General features: G+C 38.9%; 1 protein-coding gene across 2 annotated transcripts in view; it reads right to left on the bottom strand.

The window, feature by feature from the left end:
- Positions 1-899: 899 nt before the first annotated feature.
- The window catches only part of ankrd50 (ankyrin repeat domain 50), a 77,112-nt gene continuing 55,481 nt past the window's right edge, over positions 900-22,530 (bottom strand). For both annotated transcript variants that reach the window (XM_072584178.1, XM_072584177.1), the window contains exon 4: positions 900-4,468. In XM_072584178.1, coding sequence (XP_072440279.1) covers positions 903-4,468 — 3,566 coding nt within the window. In that variant the 3' untranslated portion in view covers positions 900-902. The remainder of the gene's footprint in view (positions 4,469-22,530) is intronic.

Genomic DNA, 22,530 nt, shown 5'->3' with positions numbered 1-22,530 from the left:
ACAGTTTGGATCACTGGTGAAGTTCATTGGATAGTTAGAGGTCTCACTCTGTACACTGTCTTTCTGTGAACATGGTGAAGAGACATTTAAAAATCTCCATGGAAACAAAATGGAATAATTTTGTTTTGAAATGTATCTGGAAATTTTAAGACGAAATTTCAGAACCATTCTTGGCGGTTCAATTATAGCAGGTTTATTGTCAAATTTGGTACAGAAAGTTGAATTATCAGTTATAACCACCAGGGCTGAGTTAGCTATCTCATTTGATGAATAAATCTACTTGTGTTGAACCTGCATGCTCAACCACACTAAAGATTTCAGAGAAAAATGCTTACTTTTCTTACAAGCTTTTAATTGTGAAATCAGTTGCATGATAGCATAAATTTATTTTTTGGTGGTACTTATAAATATCTTAATAGATTAGCTAAAGAAAGGTCCAATGCCAATTTCTCATTTCTTCCACTGGTGAGACATACTTCCTTCTTGGGGGATGCTCAACTATGAATATCAGCAGAAGCTAGGATTTGATATCTGAATCTCCAAGCTAAGATTGTAGGGTTCTTAAGGGAAAGGATTTTGCCTTCATCATCTGGCTGGTAATCTGCCAGAGTATACTACTTTTCCATTGAGGAATTTAAAATAGGTCAGGTTACATCAGCACAGACTTAGGCAATTAAGCTAAATATCTATCCCTTATATTGGAATGCTCCTGCACATGACATGCTTCAGACTGAAGTATTCCTCTATCAGAAATGGCTCTAGAAATATGAAAGTGAGCTTGATCCAGATACTGCTCACTACTGTTATTCTACACCTATTGGCTCAAAGTAGATCAAATTACACTGAACAAAAAGAGAAAACTTTACCATAGATTTACATACAAATTAGCTTGACAGTACCTGCTACAATGGTGTTTCCTTCTTGTAATTAAAACTAGGATCTGTCCCCTCAATCTGTAATTTTAGGGCTTGCTTCAGACTTAGTTCAGTCTCTGCTAATGGATAACCTTCCAAACATTCAGTATGTCCCTTCTCCTGTCCATTCTTTGGAACTGCAACCCTGCCCAGGAGAACAGGATTCCCTTGTAAATAGTTTGGATTTGTCATTATTCCATTTCTTTTCTTTTGTTCCCCATGTTGCTGTATTAAGAACTGTTGTTGAGCCCTTGAAGTTTCCTGTGCACTGTGTGGAATCAGTATCTTACATTGTGATTCAAGTGGTACTTGTTTTAATGGCACTGCATTATTCTGTATTATTTTATTTATGGCTGTTCGTTTGTCTAGTTGTGTCATTTCATATTCCAAAACCTTTGGCTGAGGGCAGTTGTTTTGCTTGTTTTGGGCTGATCTCTTCCCAGATGAACCAATTTTGGTGGAACCTTCGCTAGGTTCAATGTGTCCAGTTTTACCACTTTTAGAAGATCTCACATTGGGTTTCATTTGTCCCCATTCATACTCACTAGTTGGAGAACCAGCATGCTGTCCTACGGATCGTGTAGTAGATGAGGGACTTACAATAGACTGCCTGCTTCGACTACGTGGTAATGAATGCTGCTGTATCTGCTCTGTGAATGACATACCATGGAAACTGTCCATGGGTACAGTCTGTGCAGTTGCTGTGGATGATGTTGTTCGAAGAGAGGAGTTTTTAGAGCTCTTCAGTGAATTATTAGACAGTGAGGACTTCTGTCGATCAACTGTTGAATCTGGAGATTCAGAGGGTGAACTGAAAGGGTGTTGAGGACCATTAGAAAAACCACGTATAGCAGACTGCAGGTCACCTCCACCAGTACTGCCAGAGCTATTTGATTTAATTGTTAAAGAGTGCATTTTCATAGTGACAGACTGAGGGGCTGCCTGTTCCATTGTGTGAACTGGAGAAGGGCTACATCCATTTAGACTCGATGCCCCATACTTCTCCAATAACTTTATAATCTGTGTATGGCCACCTTTTGCTGCAACTCTCATGGCAGTCCGTCCAAATTGATCTGCATGATTTGGATCCGCTGAGTGTTCCAGTAATGTTTGAACAACATCTACATGTCCTTCCTGGGCTGCAATACAAAGAGCAGTAGCACCTTGATTGCACGTATGATCTACCAATGCTCCATGGTCAATTAGCAACTGCACAACCTTCACATGCCCTTGCCATGCAGAAGATTGCAAAGCTGATCGTTTCTCATTGTCAGCAGAATTGACATCAGCATGGTAGTTTATCAAAAGTTGGGCCATTTCCAAGTGCCCTTGCCAACAGGAGACATGAAGAGCAGTTCTCCCCTCTGCATCTGTGCTTTCCACATTTGCTCCATTTTCTAGCAAATACTCAGCCATTGCTAGTTGATTTTCAAGCGCCAAAATGTACAACGTTGGGCGGCTATCAGCATCCTTGTAATTCACATCGGCTCCATGGCTCAAGAGCAGTTCAACTATATCACGATGACTTTCTAATGATGCAACACGCAATGCATTTCTACCATCGTAACCCCTCTGATCCACATTGGATTTGTTTTCAAGCATAACCTGCACACAGTCATAATGGCCCTCCTGTCCTGCTAGTATTAAAGGAATACGACCATCATTGTCCACCTCATTAGTCCTAGCACCTTGTTCAATAAGTGCTTCGCATACTTGTCGGTGACCCTCAAATGCAGCCATATGTAATGGAGTCCAACCTGCATCATCCCTATGATTCTCATCTAGTCCTCTGTCCAGCAGAGTACGCACCACTTCTACATTTCCTTGTGCTGAAGCTATACTCAGAACGGTTCTTCCTTCACTATCAATAGTATCAACAGCTGCACCCCAAAACAGTAAGGTATTCACAACTGATGCATGACCCATGGACGCAGCAGCCAGAAGTGGAGTACGACCATTGTTATCAGTGTGATCCACATCTGCCCCTCCTTCAAGAAGCAAATCAACAACATCCACATGTCCTTCATAGGCAGCGACTAACAATGGAGTCATACCATCTTTGTCACAGTGGTCAACCTCTGCTCCTCGGTCAATCAGTAAGCTAACCACTGATGCATGACCTTTGCTTGCAGGAACACACAGTGCAGCTACTGACAGAGCTGTTCTACCATCCACATCTTCATGATTTATCTCTGCACCATGATCCACCAGATGTTCTACTATCTCTCTATGTCCCATATATGCTGCTGCAATTAGTGCAGTCCTTCCTTCATTATCAGCTTTGTTAACCTCAGCTCCATGTTGGAGTAAATTGAGAACAATGTCCTCATGTCCTCCCCATGCTGCAGCCCTGAGAGCAGTTCGACTGTCTGCATCTGCACAATCTACCTTTGCGCCAGCATAGAGAAGTGCTGATACCACCTCTGTATGTCCTCCCCAAGCTGCTGACCTTAATGCAGTCCAGCCATCTTGGTCAGTGTGATTTATGTTAACACCATGTCCAATGAGGCAATTAATAACCTTTGTATGACCTTGCCTAGCAGCAAGTGTAAGTGCTGTCTGTCCATGATTATCTTCAATTTCTAGATCAGCATCCCTAGATATCAGGAGGTTAACAACATCCAAATTTCCACTATAGGCTGCACTACCCAATAATGTTCTTCCATTTGAGTCACTCTGATTAACAGAAGCACCATTATCTAGTAAAGTTCGAATGGAATCTTCTCTCTCCAGAGCCTGGCGTACAATACAAGATGTGCGATCATCGTCACTGTTCACATGAGCTCCTGCTTTTACTAAAAGCTGCAGTATTTCCTGCTCTTTAGGAACTATTGTTGACAAGGCTCCTTTCACAGGTGTGCCATTCCAGATCATCCACAAGGCCAAGTGATGTGGCTCTAACTGCAAGTTAGAATTAAGCAGGTGCAGTGCAAACTCTTGTACCTCCAAAGGGGAAAGTTCTTTTGCACGGCATGTATAACTCATGGCAAGCATTCTGTGACCCTCTGCTGCATTACACAAATATTTCTGTGTGCAGTGCTTCACATCGAGCAACCACTCTGCAAAACTGTAATGAAACAGAATTTTAGTGCTTCCCAAGCCATCTATAAGAACTTTTGATAAAATATCTAATTTCCGTTGAAATTCTTCAATTGTCATGGTTATATTTTTTGTCCACACTGCATGATATAATTCCAAAGTAGTTAATGGCCTACAGGCAGCCAAAATTACATTTAGAATAGGTTGCACTTTGGCAAACTGTTTTCGTACAAAAAGCCTTTGACAAAGCCAAAGATATAGTCCATTCAATGTTCCTGGAATATCCCTAATCTCTCGCAGCATTATAAAGCTTTCCACCACTCCATCAAGGACACGTTCAAGATAAAGAAAACAGCCACTGCTTTTAATATGGAGCTGGTTTAACATTTCAGCTGTTTCTTTTGTCAGGTGCTGTCTTAATGCTTCTTCCTGGTCCAGACGATACAAGATATACTGCTGTACATCCTTTACAATGTAGGCTTTACGCAGATCATCCAAGCTAATTTTCCGGAAGCCTGAAAGATAAAACAAAGAATATGAATAAGCAAAGGTTTAATGAATTATTGATGGTCTCTTATAAAATTTGCTTTTGCACAACTTGATACCCAACTAATAACCATCCTGTGTAACCCTTGCAAGCATCTGTCCCATCTACAATCTCCTTTTTCAAATTTTTTAAACCTCTTTCTCACACCTGTTTTTCCATCTCCCTAATTAAGTTTTCTATGCTGCCACATCAACCAAATGCCCTAATAAAAGCCAGAAATAATATCTGCAATTATGATCATGGCACACAACCCCTCTTCATCCTTCTTGGACCTCTGTAAATTTCATGACCTCTCCATTTCCCTTGCAATGCCAGACTGCATGTCTAACACACATCTTGGATGAGCTTTGGCTCACTTAATTAAATTTGGTGTCATTAAAACCTTAGCCTTTGGCCCCAGCCACAACTTGTATTCCCTTAGTACAGATTCTATCTCCAGCCTGAGCCACTGACTGAGACTGAATCAAAACATTCACAGTTCATATCTTTGAGTCCTTCTGACCTTGAGCTCACCATCTAAAGTCATATTTTCTCAATCACAAAAGGTCATACAATACTGTAATATTACTATTCATGCCATTGCTTTAGCTTATCTGCTTGAAGTACTGAAATTCCCTCCCTAAACGTCTCCATTTTTATCTTCTCTTGATAAAATCTCCCTTGAAATCAAAAGATCCTCAGAATAGAATTCTCTTCATCCAGTCTTAAGGGAGACCTCACTCTTATTTGTTTCCTCTAATTCTGGTTTTCCCCATGCTTAAGAGACAACAACTGCCATCCCCTCCCCCATATCAACTATCAAGTCTTTTAGGACCTTACATGCTTTATTCATATTCTTCCTTTTGTTCAAACTATCAACTAGTTACACGAGCCACAGGAGTAACCTTTCACTATTAAGCTAGTCAGAAATTTGGACAATGCCTGCAGGAAAGGCTTGCCAATGTCACAAATTTATCTAGGAAGCATTTAAATCATATAATATCAATTAATTCCCTCCATTTCCCAAAAGCTCTGAATTTATTTCATTAGTCAGTCAGCCAATATAGAAGCATAAAATGCCCAAGTTTCAAATCACAAGTTGTGCTTTGAAAATCCAATAAGATGACAAACAGGTACATTACACAGAAACTTGATGCGCTCAGTTAGGGCAGAGAAAATCGACTAGCATCAAAAATGCCTGTTCCTTGTTTGGTCAAGCAACCTGGAAAAGCATGCATGGATGAAGAAAATGTCAGGCTTATCCATGAAGCAACCTTTCTACCACTAATATTGTATAATTTGCAATATTCACAAATATTTTAACATAGCCAAAGCAGTTTAGGGCGCCAATTGCTTATGTGTTAACATCCAGCAAAATGGCAATAGGTGGACATGAGAGGAGACATTCACGTATCCTCGTGCTCCATAATAAATCAAATAGGTCATAATACAGCTCTCTATGCAGCATGACCACTAACAGTTTTGTGAAATACAAATTTTCCAAAGAAGTAAATTCAATGTCATGCATATTAATCTATAATAAATATCCCCATCTCAAATGATATAAAAAATACACTTAATAATGAGATGCAGGAATAAATGGCTGAAAGTGAATACAGCAAAGTCATTTAATTGTAAATTTTAGCATGGTTGAATAGTTTTATTCAGTTGATTCAGATTCCTGTCCTGTCATTGCAAACAGGTTAATGTTTTCATGGCTAGTCTACGATGAAAGGGCACTTTTGAGTTATGATGACATTGGAGCAGGATTCTAAGATAACGAATTGATCTTCTATTATATCGCATGGTGAGATATGACCAACACAGGAGAATCTGATGTCAAAAGATAACTAGATCATGGAGAAATGTAGACATATGCCAAGAAACTTAGTAAAGGTCCTAGAATTGAAAAAGACAAATTGGGCTGAGACACTTAAGTGATTGGTAGGAGAACGATCAGCTTCTGGATCATGTATAAAGTTAGCACTAGATTGAGTTTTCTGATGTCTAGTATCAGAATCTCTCAACACATTGGCATTTTTATGATTGTTCATTAAAGTGCTTCTTTGCTAGAACTAAGCTTACCTTTTAAAATAAGATATCACAAAAAGAGAAACATTTCCTTTGGATTCACACCTGCTTAAATATGATGTGCAGCAGCCCTCTTGAACCATGTAAGAGCCAATTTTTCTTGCAATGGGAAGCTTCTGAACCACATAAATGGAAGCACCGATGATTGAAATTGGGTAGCAGCTGTGAAAAGGGGCATGGCTGACCAAGGATGTGATAGGTGGGGGGAGGGCTGTTGCTGTTGTAACTGGCCTTAAATTAATAAAGCCTTGCACAGAACAACAGAAGCAAGCTTGGGAAAGTCAATGTCTAAGAATGGTAGGTCAGACATTATTGTGTAAAGATCAAGGGACATACTGGGAAGGTTACTGGTGAAGTCACGTGAAAGTAGGGAAGGTAAAGGAGATAGAGTAAGGCTCGAGGATGATGGATGGTATGTCAAAGATAATGAGTAGCAGGTCCAGAATTCCAGGGGGCAGTTCTATTGTACTGAAGTTGGCCATATGACTCATTTCCATGCCAAATAAGAAAGCTACTCAGCCTAATCCTACATTCCAGGTCTTGATCCATAGCCATATGGTACTTAAAGCATACATCCAAGCATTTTTTAAACACTGAGGGTTTCTGCCTCCACCAACCATTTTGATTTAATATGGATTCAACTTAAAGAACAATTTTCAAAAAACACACACCAGTTTCTTTGCGCGCGCACACACACACACAAACTTAGTATTTCTACCTGTAGTGTCAGCTTCAGTTTTTTTTAAGACTTAATACTAAAAATGTATCCAGCTTAGGGACATAATTGGTATTCTTGGCAAATGAAGGCACTTTTGACAATTAAAATATCCATATCATCAATTGACAAATTTGTTTTCCAAAGGATTTTTAAATGTAATATTATGAATATCCCAACAATTTAAAAATATGACCAATATACTGTTTTCTAACAGCAGTGACTCAGCTTGGGTACAGCCCCATGAATCCTCCTCCTTGATTTTGGAATCACCTTAAATAAATATAAAAGTAAATACTGCAGCTGATGCTGGAAATCTGAAATACCAAAAAAAATTCTGGAAAAACTCAGCAGGTTTGAAATTTTGTACAGACAGAAAACGAGTTTACATTTTAATTCATCCGATTTTTTTTTCGGGATTGCCCTCTATCAAAATATTAACTCTTCCTCTTTTTACAGATGTTGCCAGACCTGCTAAGATTTTCCAGCCCTTTGGTTTTTTTTTCACAATCATCCTCTTTTACCATCATATAATGATGAAAGTTCTCAGATTGGATATGGCTAAATGTGGACAATTATGAAGGACTGCATTTTCACTTTCCAAAGGAAACAAAGTCAAAAGTTTATCATTGACATCGCAATACCCTATTTGACTCCTTAGACCTCAGTTTCAGAACAAGTATACCATATTTGATTTCTCTGTTGGCTAAAAACATGGACACGAGATTCCACTTAAAACCGCTGCCCAATTTGAATTTACCAACTGTACAGCACGGATTTTGAGAAATATAGCTAGGTGCCAAAAAGCTGCGGTTTTGACTTGTATGGTAAGGTCAGACAAAAGTTTGATAGCTTGAAATATTTCACAATAAATAGAATTTAAGATTTTGTTCAAATCTATATGGATATTGACTCATGAGTACAGCATTTTGCTATGCCTTGTTATTATAGAAGGATTTTATTATCAAACGCAATGGCAGTCTTAAGATCATAGGAGTCATGAACAAGCAACAAAAGATTCTTCACATTAATGTCTGGGTTCAGCATTCTAAGTATACAAACGGTAATGTGACATTTATCACACTGCCACAACTTCCCTTTCTTTAAGAATAAATTGACTCAGTGTTATGGAACCAATTACTTCCTTACCAGTTAAATGTCAGCTTTAGAACAGACTGGTCAGTTGCTTTAGCTATTTGCAGTGATTATTAACAATAAAGTATTCTCCAGTCAGTCCCTGATCAACATTGAAGAGCACAGCAAAACAAAGAAAGCAGCTAAACATAATTCAAAAAATGTAAAAGAAAAGCTCCCCATAGCAATTATGCCTTGAAGAGTCTGCCCACAGTAAATTTGCTCTCCCATGGAAGTTACATTGTTGAATAATCAGTACCAATAAATCGTCTAAAGCAACACAGTATACTGTCACGTAAAGTAAGGAAAGCACAACATAGGTTTAGTGCTGACACAAGTAATGCAATGTTGTATGTGATGGAGCTTTGTATTCTCTGACACTTATTACTGTAATAGTTTATTCTATTTATCTCATATACACTTCTTTTTCCCCACTGTGATTAAGAGTGAGCAAATATTCCTATTGGTGGTTTAGATTTGATAAGTTTCCACATTTAGGTGGAGGTAGCAAAAGGGATAATAATTATCTGATTCTGCACTTTCCCAGAAAAACTTTTGTTTCAAAAGGCAAGGTCAAACATGCAAATTACATTAGCAGAGGAAAGCACAAATGAGACTCTGGTGGTCCCAAACTGCAAGTTTCAGGCATTGATAGAACATATTTAATTATCAATACACAGTGAAAGTCATCTATAATTACTACCTCTGGGATTAACATAATTGTCTTTTCGGGAAGATGGTTTCTATTGTAAATTCGAAGTCTGAATGGCTCATTTGTACGGTCAAGATGAATGGGAACTACTCATTAGACACTTTTCATGATGTGTTCCTTTCTTCTTTTGCTCTCTTTGAAACTTCTTCCTAACTCCTCTAAAGATAAACCACACATCACTAGTTTGTATCTTAAAGAATTAATTTACCACTTTCAAAACATGTTATTTTTTTCTTATTAAAATCAGTTTTACTTTCAGGTTCAGTTCTACAGCTCCAGTTTCAAGCACTCAAGTGATCTCAACTTTTAGACTCCTACATCAGTAAAGTGTGGGTTATCTAGGACAATGAGAGATCAAATATCCTGATTAATTATTTGTTTACGTAGTGATGAGAATATGGAACTTGACCCATATTGGATAGTTGAAGCAGAAAATGCTGTATTCAAGGGATATTTATTGCACAAATAGAGGAAAAATTAATAGTGAGAGATGAGATTCATGTGAAACATAAAAAGACAAAAACCAACTGGGTTAAAATAAATGCTTCTATGCAGATCTATCTTGCTTGAGTTTACCCACTGCCATTACATTTGTTTTTACAGAATACTTAGCTGAGTTCCAAGCCCCACTACGGATTCAACTCATGGGGGTATGTGGGACTGTTGTCAACACAGGTGCACTGGGAAGTTTGATCGATAGTTTTATGAGAGAACAGTGTCTGTACAAAGTGGCTTTCAATTGTCTGCTTTGATGGTTTCATTATTAGTTTAATAGGATTTTCAAGGGAGAGGTTTGAGGGATGCTTGTTTTTTTTTGACAATTACATGATCAATTCAAAGACAAGTGTTGTTACAGGGTTCATGAGTTACGCCCATTGTGGGTATGGATGTGAGTGGGTATGAATGATATCTGGATGAACTGGAGGACTAAAATTCATTGATGGATTGGGTCAATATCCTAGAGAATGCAGTTGGGCCTTCCATTCTGCTGGCTTTAACATCCTCCTGTTCTAGAGATAATGAGCAGTTTAGGCCTATACTCGCTAGAATTCAGAAGGGCGAGAGATCTAATTGAAGTACATAGGATGCTAAGGAGGATTAGCAAAGTAGACAAAGTGTATATGTTTCCTCTTGTCTGGCAATTTAGCATGATAGGTCATACTAACTGGGCTAAAGGTTGGCAAATTTAAAACAGTTATAAGGAGGAAGTACTTCTCTCAAAGGTTCACAAATTTGTGTAGTTCACCAGTGTGGTGGATGCTGGGACAATGAATAAAATTGAGGAGGAGATAGAAGATTTTTAACAAGTAATAGGTTAAAAGGTTATTGGGAGCGGGCAGAGAAGTGGAGTTGAGGCAGAGATGAAATCAGCCATGATCGTGTTAAATGGCGGAGCAAGTTCGAGAGGCTGAATTGCACACTCCTGTTCCTAGTTCTCATTCTTATCAAGGAGACAAGTTGTGAATGAAATAATGATTTGTACTGAATAAAATCACAAATAAAGGAGAATTAGTTCCTTGACCAATATTACCTTGGCCCAGGGTATGGCAGATGACTGTTTAACAATTCGTTGCTAGATGTCGCAGGACCACTAAAAGCACCCTTTGGACCCTGGTAAAACTATTCACTATTCCAGGATCATCCTGTAAAACTGAAAGGTAACCCACCTTCTGGACTCTACTGGAAAACGCCCCATGTTCCCTCCTTTGTCCTCCCAAAATATTTGAGGAGCTCATGAATGCATAATTAGCTGTCCATATCATTTCTGTCATTTCCACTAGTGCACCAAAACAAATTTCCTTTAAAGCTCCCCGATACCACAACGAACTTTGTACTTTTCACTCATCTCGCTCCTATCTCCCCTCAAGCCTCTGAATACAGATCATCCAGTTCTTTTGACCATATTCCCACTAATCTGATCACCCAACTTCTCCTTCTGGGCCTCAGGTCAGTTGATATTAAAAGTTCTCTCTCTTCAGGTGTATTCTCTCAGTTAAATCTGCCATCAACTCTCCTCAAAAAGAAAATTATGGAATATGTCACAGTTGCCCATCTACAATCTCCCATTTCTTTTTCAAGTTCTTGAAAGTTTTTGTCCTCCCAAATGTAAGACCATGTCTCCCAGAATTCCATTTTCCAATTTCAATTGTATTTTTATTCCTGACATAGTACTAAAAAAAAGGTGTTATCAAGATCACAAAAGACATTCTTTGTGAATGTGATAAAAGTAAACACTGTTCTCATCCTTTACCTGCCTCCTCTACTGTCATCCAACTGGGTGAGAGTGCACTTGCCTGATTCCAATCTCATCTGTATGATCATAGCCAAATATCTCAGGCAATGCCTTCTCTACCTGTTGCCAAACCTTTAACCTTGGACCCAAGACTGAAGCTATTGTCTTCAGTGCTCAGTCAAAACTCCATCCCAAGCCGCTGGCTCCATCTCTCACAACGAGCCTAAACTAAACTGCCTGCTATCTTAGTGATATATTTGACAGTGAAATGAACTACTGGTCACTTATTTTGCATCATTAAGTTTATCTATTCCCATGTCTGAAACACCTCATAATTCTGCTCCTTTCTTAGCTCATCTGCTGAAACGTTCATGCAAGATTTTCTTTTTGAACCTCCATACTTAACTATTTAAATGCAGTCTTAGTTTGGTCTCCCATATTCCAGTTTTTGGTAAACATAGGAATATTAATAACTTTGTTGTTCATGTTTTACGTGCACCTGTCTTATCTAGCTATACTCTTGCACTTGTTGATCTGCATTGGTTCTGGTCCTGCAATGGCTTGATTTTAAACATCTGATCTTTGTTTTCTCTCTGTACCTTATTTTCAAATCCTTCCATGGCAATTAACCATCAATAATCAATTTATACATTCTCAATGGCAATGTCTCAACCAACTGAAGTCCACTTGCTAACCAATCAGCACTCTTCGCTTATATATAGGATAAATGCTGTTTGTTCCTCTTAAATTGGTATTCTTATAAAAGGTCCTAACGAATGCAAGACAAAAAACTTTGATAAAAATGTCTTTTTTTCTCAGCAAAATTCAAGTTGACTATATATTTAAATGCTTCTTGCTTATGAGATACATGCAAGACAAAAGACAAAGGATCAATAATATATGAATATTGACTAGGTACTTAACACAGGTGGTGCTTCTTATACTATTTTAAACTAACTATGCACTGCAGGCAAAGGGCTGATGACCATCATCCTGAACAGAACAGAGTACATTGAAAAAGCAAACACACTACTTGCAGATACCAACACCTACCAACAGGTGGCTCCACAGGTAGAAAACCATATTACAGCATGAGTGAAGAAACTCCACAAGAGAGTGAAATTAACGAGACAAACCTCCAAAGAATGAAATCTGAAGGATTTAACACACCCAGTTTCTACGGATTACCAAATGTTACACAAACCAGGGCCGCCTCCTCTCTCTCCCCCCGTCCCCGCTCCCCCCCCCACATTAGTCACCCTCCAGTCTTCTAGCACCTGAATATGGCAATCGATGACAACAAATATCTCAGCAAGGGGCCCAGCAAAGACTTCCCTAGCTTCTCATGGAGTTTAGCATATACCTGATGAGGTCCTGGGGATTTATCCACCTTTGTGTGTTTTAGAATGCCAGCACCACCTCCTCTGCAATATGGACATTTTTCAAGTTATCACTATTTATTTCTCCAATTTCTCTAGCTTCCACATCCTTCTCCACAGTAAATACCAATGTGAAATACTCATTTAGTATCTCACCCAATTCCTGCGGTTTCAGAAATAGGAGACCTTAATGATCTTTAGGGAGCCCTACTCTCTCCTTACTTACTCTCTTGTGCTTAATGTATTTGTAGAATCCCTTTGGATTCTCCTTAACCCTATTTATCAAAGCTATCACTTTGTCCCCTTGTTGTGCTTCTGATTTCCATCTTGAGTTTACTCCTACAGCCCTTATACTCTTTTCGGGATTCACTTCTTGGGTTATGACATTTCAATCCAATATGTGAAATTAAGTCAGATGATAATTGTCATGAAGGTCGCTTATTTAGCTTGATCCCCTCATTGTATTACATTTAACATAACATTTACGAAATAAGAAAAAAAAACAAATTGTGGGAAAAACTCATCTGTGGAGACAAAGCAGAGTTTTGCTGGTTGTCACATTCCACCTAGCAGCATTCCCATTCAAAGGATCATAAGCCACCATTTCCTCCACCTTTAGCGTGATCCCTCCATTGGAGACATATTCCCCTCTCCTCCCTTGTTAGCATTCTATAGGGACTGCTCTCCTTCCAGGGCACTCTGGTCCACCCGTCTGTTGCTCTCCCACACCACCATTGCACCTTCCCATACAACAGAAGTGCAACACTCACCAATTAATCTCCTCTCTCCTCACTATTCAAGATTACTTCCAGGTGAAGTCGCAAATTACCTGTACTCCAATCTAATCTACTGTGTTCGCTACTCACAATATGGTCTCTTTTACACTGGGGAGATGAAACGCAGACTCAGCGATTGTTTTATGAATCACCTACATTCTGTCCACAGAGCTTTCAGTTACCTGCCACTTCAACAAAGCACCATGTTCCTTGGCCAATATGTGTCATGAGCCTGCTGTGGTGCTCCAGCATAACTTTAGCACAGGTTAGAAGAAAAGCATCTCATTTTCCCCATGGGGACCCTGCCGCAATCAGGGCTCAATGTCGAGTTCAATAATTTTAGGGCTTGAACACCTTCCTCCATTGCTTTTACCTACTGCCACACACCAGGCCTTGTTATTATATGGGTTACTTTCAGCATTGCTGACTTATTTTCACCTAATAGTCTCCATTACCAGCTTTACTCCTTCCCTGGCTTAGCAACTTTCATCCCTTTGTTTGCCCATATGCCTCTCTCCCCCTCTGGGCTCCATCTCCATCTATCCTCTGACTTATTTACATCCTACACCCTCTGTCTTCAGCATACATATTATCTTTTGCTTGCTACTGCTAATTCTGATGAAGAGTCACCAGACCCAAAATATTAAGTCTGCTTTTTTCTCCACAGATGCCACCAGATGTGCTGAGATTTCCATCAATTTCTGTTTAATACAGTCGAAGTCACAGAGATGTACAACTTGGACCAATTTGTCCATACCAACTAGATATCCGAAATAAACCTAGCATCACTGGCCAGCATTTGACCTATGTCCTTCTAAATCCCTCCCCTTACTCATACCCATATAAATGAGTTTTAAATGTTGTAATTGTACCAGCCTCCACCACTTCACTGGCAGCTCATTCCATACATGCACCATGCTCTACATGGGCCCTTAGGGCCCAATTATATCTTTCCCCTCTCACCTAAAACCAATGCTCTGTAGTTTTGGACTCCCCCACTCCAGGGAAAAGACCTTATTATTTATCCTATCCATGCCCCTCATGATTTTATGAACCTCTATAAGGTCACCCCTCCGCCTCTAACGCTCCAGACTATTCAGCCTCTCCCTATAGCTCAAACCCTCCAATCCTGGCACCATCCTTGTAAATCTTTTCTGAGCCCTTTCAAATTTCACAACATCTTTCCTATAGCAGGGAGACAAGAATTGCATGCAGTATTCCAGTAATGGCTTAACCAATGTCCTGTACAGCCACAGCATGACTTCCTGACTCCTATACTCAATGCACTGACCAATAAAGGCAAGGATACCAAACACCTTCTTCACTATCCTATCTACCTGCGACTCCACTTTAAAGGAATAATGAACCTGCATTCCAAGGTCTCTTTGTTAAACAGTACTCCCCAGGACCTTACCATTAAGTGTTTAAGTCCTGCCCTGATTTGCCTTTCCAAAATGCAGCATCTCACTTTTATCTAAATTAAACTCCATCTGCCACTCTTCAGCCCATCTGATCAAGGTCCTGTTGTGCTCTGAGGCAACCGTCTTTGCTGTCCACTACACCTCTCATTTTGGTGTCATTTGCAAACTTACTAACCATACCTCCTATGTTCACACCCAAATCATTTATATAAATAGAGATATACAGCATGGAAACAAACCCTTCGGTCCAACTCGTCCTTGCCAACCAGATATCCTATCTAAATCTAGTCCCATTTGCCAGCATTTGGCCCATATCTCTCGAAACCCTTCCTATTCATATACCCATTCAGATGCCTTTAAAAGATACAATTGTACCAGCCTCCACCACTTCCTCTGGCAGCTCAATCCATACACGCACCACCCTTTGCATGAAAAAGTTGCCCCTTAGGGCCCTCATATCTTTCCCCTCTAGTTTTGGACTCGCCCACCCTGGGGAAGAGGCCTTGTCTATTTATCATATCCATGCCCTTCATGTTTAAAAACTCTGTAAGGTCACCCCTCAGCCTCTAAAACTCCAGGGAAAATAGCCCCAGTCTATTTAGCCTCTATCTGTAGCTCCAACCCTCCAACTGTGGCAGCATGCTTGTAAATCCTTTGAGAGCCCTTTCAGGTTTCACAATATCCTTCCTATAGCATGGAGACCAGAACTGAATGTAGCAATTGTACAATGCCCTGTACAACCACAACATGATCTCCCAATTCCTATACTCAAATGTACTGAAATGATTGTTTCAGCTTTCCAGCAGTTCTTGGGTTTTATGAACTTCAATTCTTGAGCTTTGTCGCATAACCCTCACTCTAACTTGTCTAACCCCTGCCATTTCTCAGAGTTCAAATGAGCAGTCAATATTAATTTGCCAGTAATGCTCAGCCTTTTTATAAGATGGTCTACAGACGTAACCAATGCATTCATATTGTCTGAAATTAATTTCTTTTACTGAGTAAAATTATACAATTTCTTTGATTGGTACTTTATTTCAGGATTTCTCCTTCACTCTTGGCTGTGATGCTCCAAATGTGCTTCAAAGCATGCTCTTGCAGACTCGAGCAGTAATTTCTTGCCATTTTTTAAACTTTGGTCAAATCTCTTACAAAAGTCACATGATCACAGACTATGTAGAACAAATCTTTCTTTCACGTATCCTGCCTCAAACTCTATGTTGATCGAAAATGCTTTCCACATTAGCTGGGCCTTATCACAAAATGAGAAGTAACTTAATAATCAACAATTTTATGTAAGAATAATCCACTAAATTACTTTGAAGCATACATCAAATTCTTACAAGATCAAACTCTACAAAATCTGACCTTGCTAAATACAGGAATTCTTTCAATATAGAGCCCGTACTGTTAGTCAACCTCCTCGCGATCTCTTTAGCTGAGACACTGGGGGCTTCACAGGCATGTTCATCATCACATTCAATAGCTCTCTGCACCAAGAAGGATGGCCAACCTGCTTAGAATCATAGAATTCCTACAGAGCACAGAGAAGCTATTTGTCCCATTGTGTCTGCACCAACCCTCCAAAGAGCATTCTTTGGTACACATAATTGCTCCTCACCTGCATCATCCATGGTGACCCTCCCAGTCTCCCACTTAATGGGCTCTTGTTTGACTAACGCCAACTCTCAAGCCCAATTTATGTTTGAGGATGCACATTTATTGATGACCCTTGTCCTTCAGATGCAGCTTAAGTAATAACCACTGCTCCTGATGATGATGCCGAGCAGGCAGCTCTGTGACTATGCACTGGCTTTTGGGAACATGTCATCTTGCTTAGGAGGATACAACTTCCAGTAGTAGTATTTGGATTAGCTACATCCTGTAGTATGTGGCTCTATTTTCTGTCATTCCCCAAACAAGGTCATTCCCCGAAACCTACTTCCCCGAAAGCCATGGCAGAGGGACTTCGTTCCATTCACTGAAAAATTTGTAAACTGAATTTGTTGCTTTCCAAACATATATGTTTGCACTTGCATAAACTTAGAAGTACATGTTTCTACTAAATTTCAACGGCATGGTCGCTTGTCACATAATTAAGCAAAGAGAAGCCTCAGGATGCAAAAGTACAATATACTTTACTATAAAGTTAAACACAAAAGCCCAACAATCAATTTACTGCATTTAATTACAGTTCAATAGAAATGCATTTTCATCTGTCGGTGGAAGGCTGCAAGGTGGGGAACCTGCCACTTCCTGTCTCTGCCCTACACAAGTCTGGGGCAAGAAAGTTTGTCGGCAGCTGTCCTACACCATCATAAATTCAGGCACTTAAATGAACAATTACTGCTCACTTAAGGTCTCATCCTGCCATGATAGCCTGACACAACCAGTATTGCTTCTGCTAACACAAGATATCATGAGCTCTCTAATGAGTGGAAGAGCCTTCCTAGCATCTGGATTGAACTCTATTCAATATTTTAAAAGAATCATCCTTGCCTACAAACAATGTGCACACCTGTGCAATTAACTTTGGTACAAGTCACAGACAGAAAACTCTGAATTTCCAAATTGTAATAGTCAAAAACATCACTGGTAATTTTCATTCAGAGTAGGGTTGCATGAAGGAGATAGAATTTGGGCAAGTTCCTGACTACAAACCAGTCTCTATGAATGTCATTCTGGCCTGCTGTATTTTGTTTCTGGGAAAGAGGGGTAGCATGCTTTTGAAGCAGCCCTGGGGTAGCAATTTTGGTAGACCTCAATTCATTGTAATTGAGTTCCCATAGTTTTCTGCATATTGCATGTCATAGTCATAACTTACAGGTCTTCTACCCTGTAACTTTGCCTTCTGCATCATTGTTCAGATTTTTTTCAAAAACACATCACTTTTATACTCAAAAGGAAATTGTGGACTAAACTGCTTGATTTATTAATTTCCTCTTTTTCCATAAACAATCACTCAAATGCATTTCCTGGTTTCCCTTTGAGGCTCTTGGTTATCAAATGAGTGTTCCCAGTCTCTCAATACTCCAGGGCAGTGCACACAACTCGCAAAAAACCAGTCCCTTATATACTCCAAATAACAAATAAATCCAATTACAAAATTAAAGCCTCTATCAGTACCACCTCAGAAAGTTATAAAATCAGTATAGTTTGATTAAACTATTGTGGGGCAACAAGGAGAGGAAAGACACATGGAATGAAATGTAATAAGTTCAAAACTCATAATACTGAGACGCTCTTGACTACAAACTAAAAATGTAGTCTTTTTCTGCAGAAGCACTATTCAACAAGTTGAAACATAGCAAACTGATTTTATCTCAGCCTGTTAATGCAACATGATTACATTCTCCTTGACAATGTTTTTCTTTTAACTGTTGAAGTGGTGATTCATGCTGCAAAACAAGACTACAAATGCTGCCAGTATTTGTAAGTTATTTTCAGACTTTAACCTTGAATATTCACAGTGATTGGGGGGGGGGGGGGGGTCACACAAATAAAAGCTAACACTCCAACAAAAAACAGAGGGACTGCTGCATTACTGAAGGTGCTGTATTTTAGATGAAATGTTAAATTGAAGTTTTGATGCAATGTCTCAGGTGGATGGGAAAAGATTCCATGACTTTATCCTAAGAGGGGAGTGATTTCTGATGTCCTGAAATATTTATTCTTCAATTAATACCACAAAAATAGATTATAGTCTCAATGTCACATTGCCATGTGTAGGATGTAGCTGTGCACAACATATTATCACTTTTGAAACATTAGGATAGGGATTACATCTGAAAAATTCTTTACTGGCTGTAAAGCATTCTGTGAAGTTCTGAAATTATAAGAGTCACTACATAAATGCAATTTTTTCTTTACTTTCTTTCTTTAGATGGGAGGGAGAAATTGGTATTGTTCAGTTCAATCATACCCAGATCAGATATCCATACTTACAAACTCCCTAACAGAGATGACTTTATGATAATGTGGGTTAGAAATAGTGGCTAACATTTCTCAAGAGGAAAGGTGCTTGGCCAAATTTTAATACCCCTCATATCACCCGAGGGAAAGATAGCCCAGCGCAGTCAATAGTCACACATGGAATCCTTTTGGTAGATAAATCATTACAACCAGATGGGAGCACTTACTCACTAAGCTGTTGGAGAAGCTCCAGATTATAATTCTCCTTCATCAGTTTTATTTTCTATTTGAATGGGATAATGGTTTCTTGCTGAGATATCACAACATTGCAGTATGAACCTTAACAGGCAATTTGGTTTTTGATCAGAGAGTCATCTTGATCATGTTATCCTCTTATGGTTATTTTAGTAAAGAGTGCACTTCTCTTGACCATCCACAGTCACAGTTTAGTCATCTAAAGATTGTAGACTGAATATAAAGGAGTGGGAGACAGCACAGCAGAAATTCAAAAAACATGCCAGAATATTGCAAGCCAGATATAAAGGAGCAGGACCTAAAACTAAGGCAGGAAAAATTAAAAAGTAGAGTCAGAATAACATCACAATCAACAGAGACTGCAAAGAAACAATAGAACAGGGTTGGGTGAGAATATTGGTAAACTCTTAACCATATTTAATTAATTTAGATTACAAGTGAGGCTGAATTAATCAGCATAAAAACTAAAGTTGATCCATTTATCGAAGATTCAAAATCAATGCTCTATCTACCGACCAAATCTAGGATACTGAATTAAAAAATAAAGAGGGTAGTAACACAAAATTGATCAGAGTTTTAGATACCAAGAGTTCCATTAATCTCTTAATATAACTGATCACAGCACAGATAAAACAGCTGATTGCTGAGCAGCTAGTGAGCCCATAAGCTTACAATTTGATAAATCTAGTAAATAGAAGCATGCCTTAAGACCATGAATGAGAATCCTGTTCAAAGCTTCAAAAAAAAGAGACAGGCTGATGGAATGGGTGGACAAACAGCAGATGAAGATATGAAGCAATTATCTGCTGCACTGGTCTCAGAAACTGCACACAGCACTGAAAGGAGGATGTGAAGAACATTAGAGATGGCACCAAAAATATTTACAAGAATGTTTTTAAAGTATGAGGAACTCTATTATGTGGATACATGGGAAAAGCTGGAACTGTTTATCTTCAGGAAGGGAGAGCAAGGAGAAATGTGATTGTGCTATACGAATTCATGAGGATTCTGAACAAAGTGAATAGGGAGAACAGACAGGAAGAATGGAAAACCAGATTGCCAAAAGAAGCAACATGAGGAAACAAAATGTTTACACAGTGAGTGGTTAGGATTGATAGTAGAATGCCTTAGAGTGAGATAGAGACAGGTTCGATCATCACCTAAAAATAAAATTGCATGATTAACTGAAAGGTAAAAAGGTTTGCAGAGCTACAGGAAAATGGAGAGCACTGGCGATTAAGTTCCTGCTGCAGAGAGCTGTCAACAGAGCTTAACAGTCTCTTTCTGTGCTGTAGCCATTCTATGAAAGGTTTCAGAACCTAGGTAGTTTCCCCACAAAGCAATCAGAACACTTCATAGAAAAAGATTTGTACACTAATTTGGTTTGGTAAATGACATTTCTGATGTCCAAAGTAAGAATTTAAAGAAAAATTTAGAATAATTAAAATACATATTGTATAGCAACATGATTTAGTTTACAGATTTGCAATGATAAATGCCCAGGAAGAAATAAAAAAATCATCAATGCAATGTTTCCAGATATTGTGAAGAAATACAATCTTACCTATTTTGAGTGTGGGGTGATGGGGGTGACAGAACACTATGGAGTGCTTTTGCGTGCTGTTGTTAGAGGTTGGGAACTCCAATTCTTGGCATGTTCTGGGATCCCACCCAGCTCATGCACAGCAGTATCATACGCTTGAACAGGTCTGGTGTTGGCAGCATTGAGGAGACAAGTTAGATTGTGGGACTGAGCAGGAAGTGCGAAGAAAATGCAAACAATGTTTCAAAGCAAAGTATAGTTAACCATTGAGGCAGCTTTTAAAATGGAAAAAAAGTCATCCAGATTGTCAAGAGATTTAGTTTTGTCCAAAAATGAATTTATAGTGGTAGGCTACAGGGTGTGTGTGGTGGAAGTGTATGATGTCCTCAGCAGGTAGAAATAATTTAACGATAAAAAGCTGTATCACAATTCTGTGTGCTAAGCAGCACAGACCTGTTTGTGCTGTCATCTCATTTCATTGAGATTTTGCTTCATAAAGCTGGGTAATAAGCATTAGACAGCACATTTGCTTTCTTATCAACAGGCTTACACCAGAGTTTTAATCTAGTTAAACTTCGAAATCAAGTAATTAACATGATTTCTTATAACGTGTAGACTGATAACAAAAGCCAGTATGATCTTCTAATGAGACATTTGGTATGCTACGTCTTTTCTTCCCAGCTTTAAAATACAGCTTTTTGTAAAAAGAAAATCTTTCATATAAAACATTAAGACAATAAAAAACAATTATGCCTCAGTTAAAACAGCAGTAAGCAGATCTCATCAGTGTACTTTCTTTACCTACCCCGAGATATCAGGGAATAGAAGGTATTTTTTGCCCCCTCAATCACAATCATAACTATATGGAAAAAAAACAAACTCTTCAGTGCTGTATTTGATGGTAACAACTATGAAAATTGTTAAATAACACAACAGGGAAAAAAAAATCCAAGTTTAATTATTTCTGTTAGATGCCACTGGTCACAAACAAGCTGCATACCTAAGCAACCTGTACACAGAGAGCTGGTTACAATATGAACTGCTCATGTAAATTTAATTTTTAATGCCTTCACAGAAACAAACATCCAAACCACATCAGAAAGATAGGCACCCAAGTGTCCAAGGTGGCTGAACCTCATTCTGTTGGAACTGTAAGAACTGGAGCAGAGCCAAATGGATATTGAGATAATAAACACACTCTGAATAAATTCCACGAGTTCAACTAATTAACCTTCCAACGATAAGAGGCATGTGGTTTTATGTTGGTATTTCATAGTACTATGCTCTATTCAATTCTATCAGCTGCAATATGATCTGCACATGTCCAACTGCCTTTCAATCTAGATGACAAAATATCCATGTACAGGCTGGATGAATGAAGCCATTTTACATGCTTCCAGGAATTAATAAAGAACAAGGCAACAGCTCAATTATTATTTTCTGAACTGATGTTTTGTTACAAGGTGCTGCATGGATAAGGAGTGACCAGTAGATGCTCAATCTGAAACCCTGACTGTTTACACTGCACTTTCACCTACTCATAGTAGTACCTTCTGCCAAAATTCGCAAATTTTATGAATAACAGTCACAATATTTCCACATAAATGCCAACATAAGTCAAAGCAAAGTATGTTCAGCTGGAGCTGTGTCACTTTTCCACAAGACAGCATAATCACAAAGCAAAATGGTGATATAATCTTTTGGTATTTACTGTTGGAGACCACTATTATATAGCATGCCCATATATTAAGGAGACTGAACAGTCTGTGTTAATGTAAGCAATCAATCTTGCTAGTAAACAAGGTTTGCAAGGGTTGTATTAAAAAGAGGATGGCGGTTAAGCCAGCAAGATGGCGAATTTTGATCCATTACACTTCAGG

Source organism: Chiloscyllium punctatum, chromosome 14 (genome assembly GCF_047496795.1).
Source record: "Chiloscyllium punctatum isolate Juve2018m chromosome 14, sChiPun1.3, whole genome shotgun sequence".
In the NCBI taxonomy this organism is placed as follows: Eukaryota; Metazoa; Chordata; class Chondrichthyes; order Orectolobiformes; family Hemiscylliidae; genus Chiloscyllium; species Chiloscyllium punctatum.
This window is presented reverse-complemented; position numbering and strand designations above follow the sequence as displayed.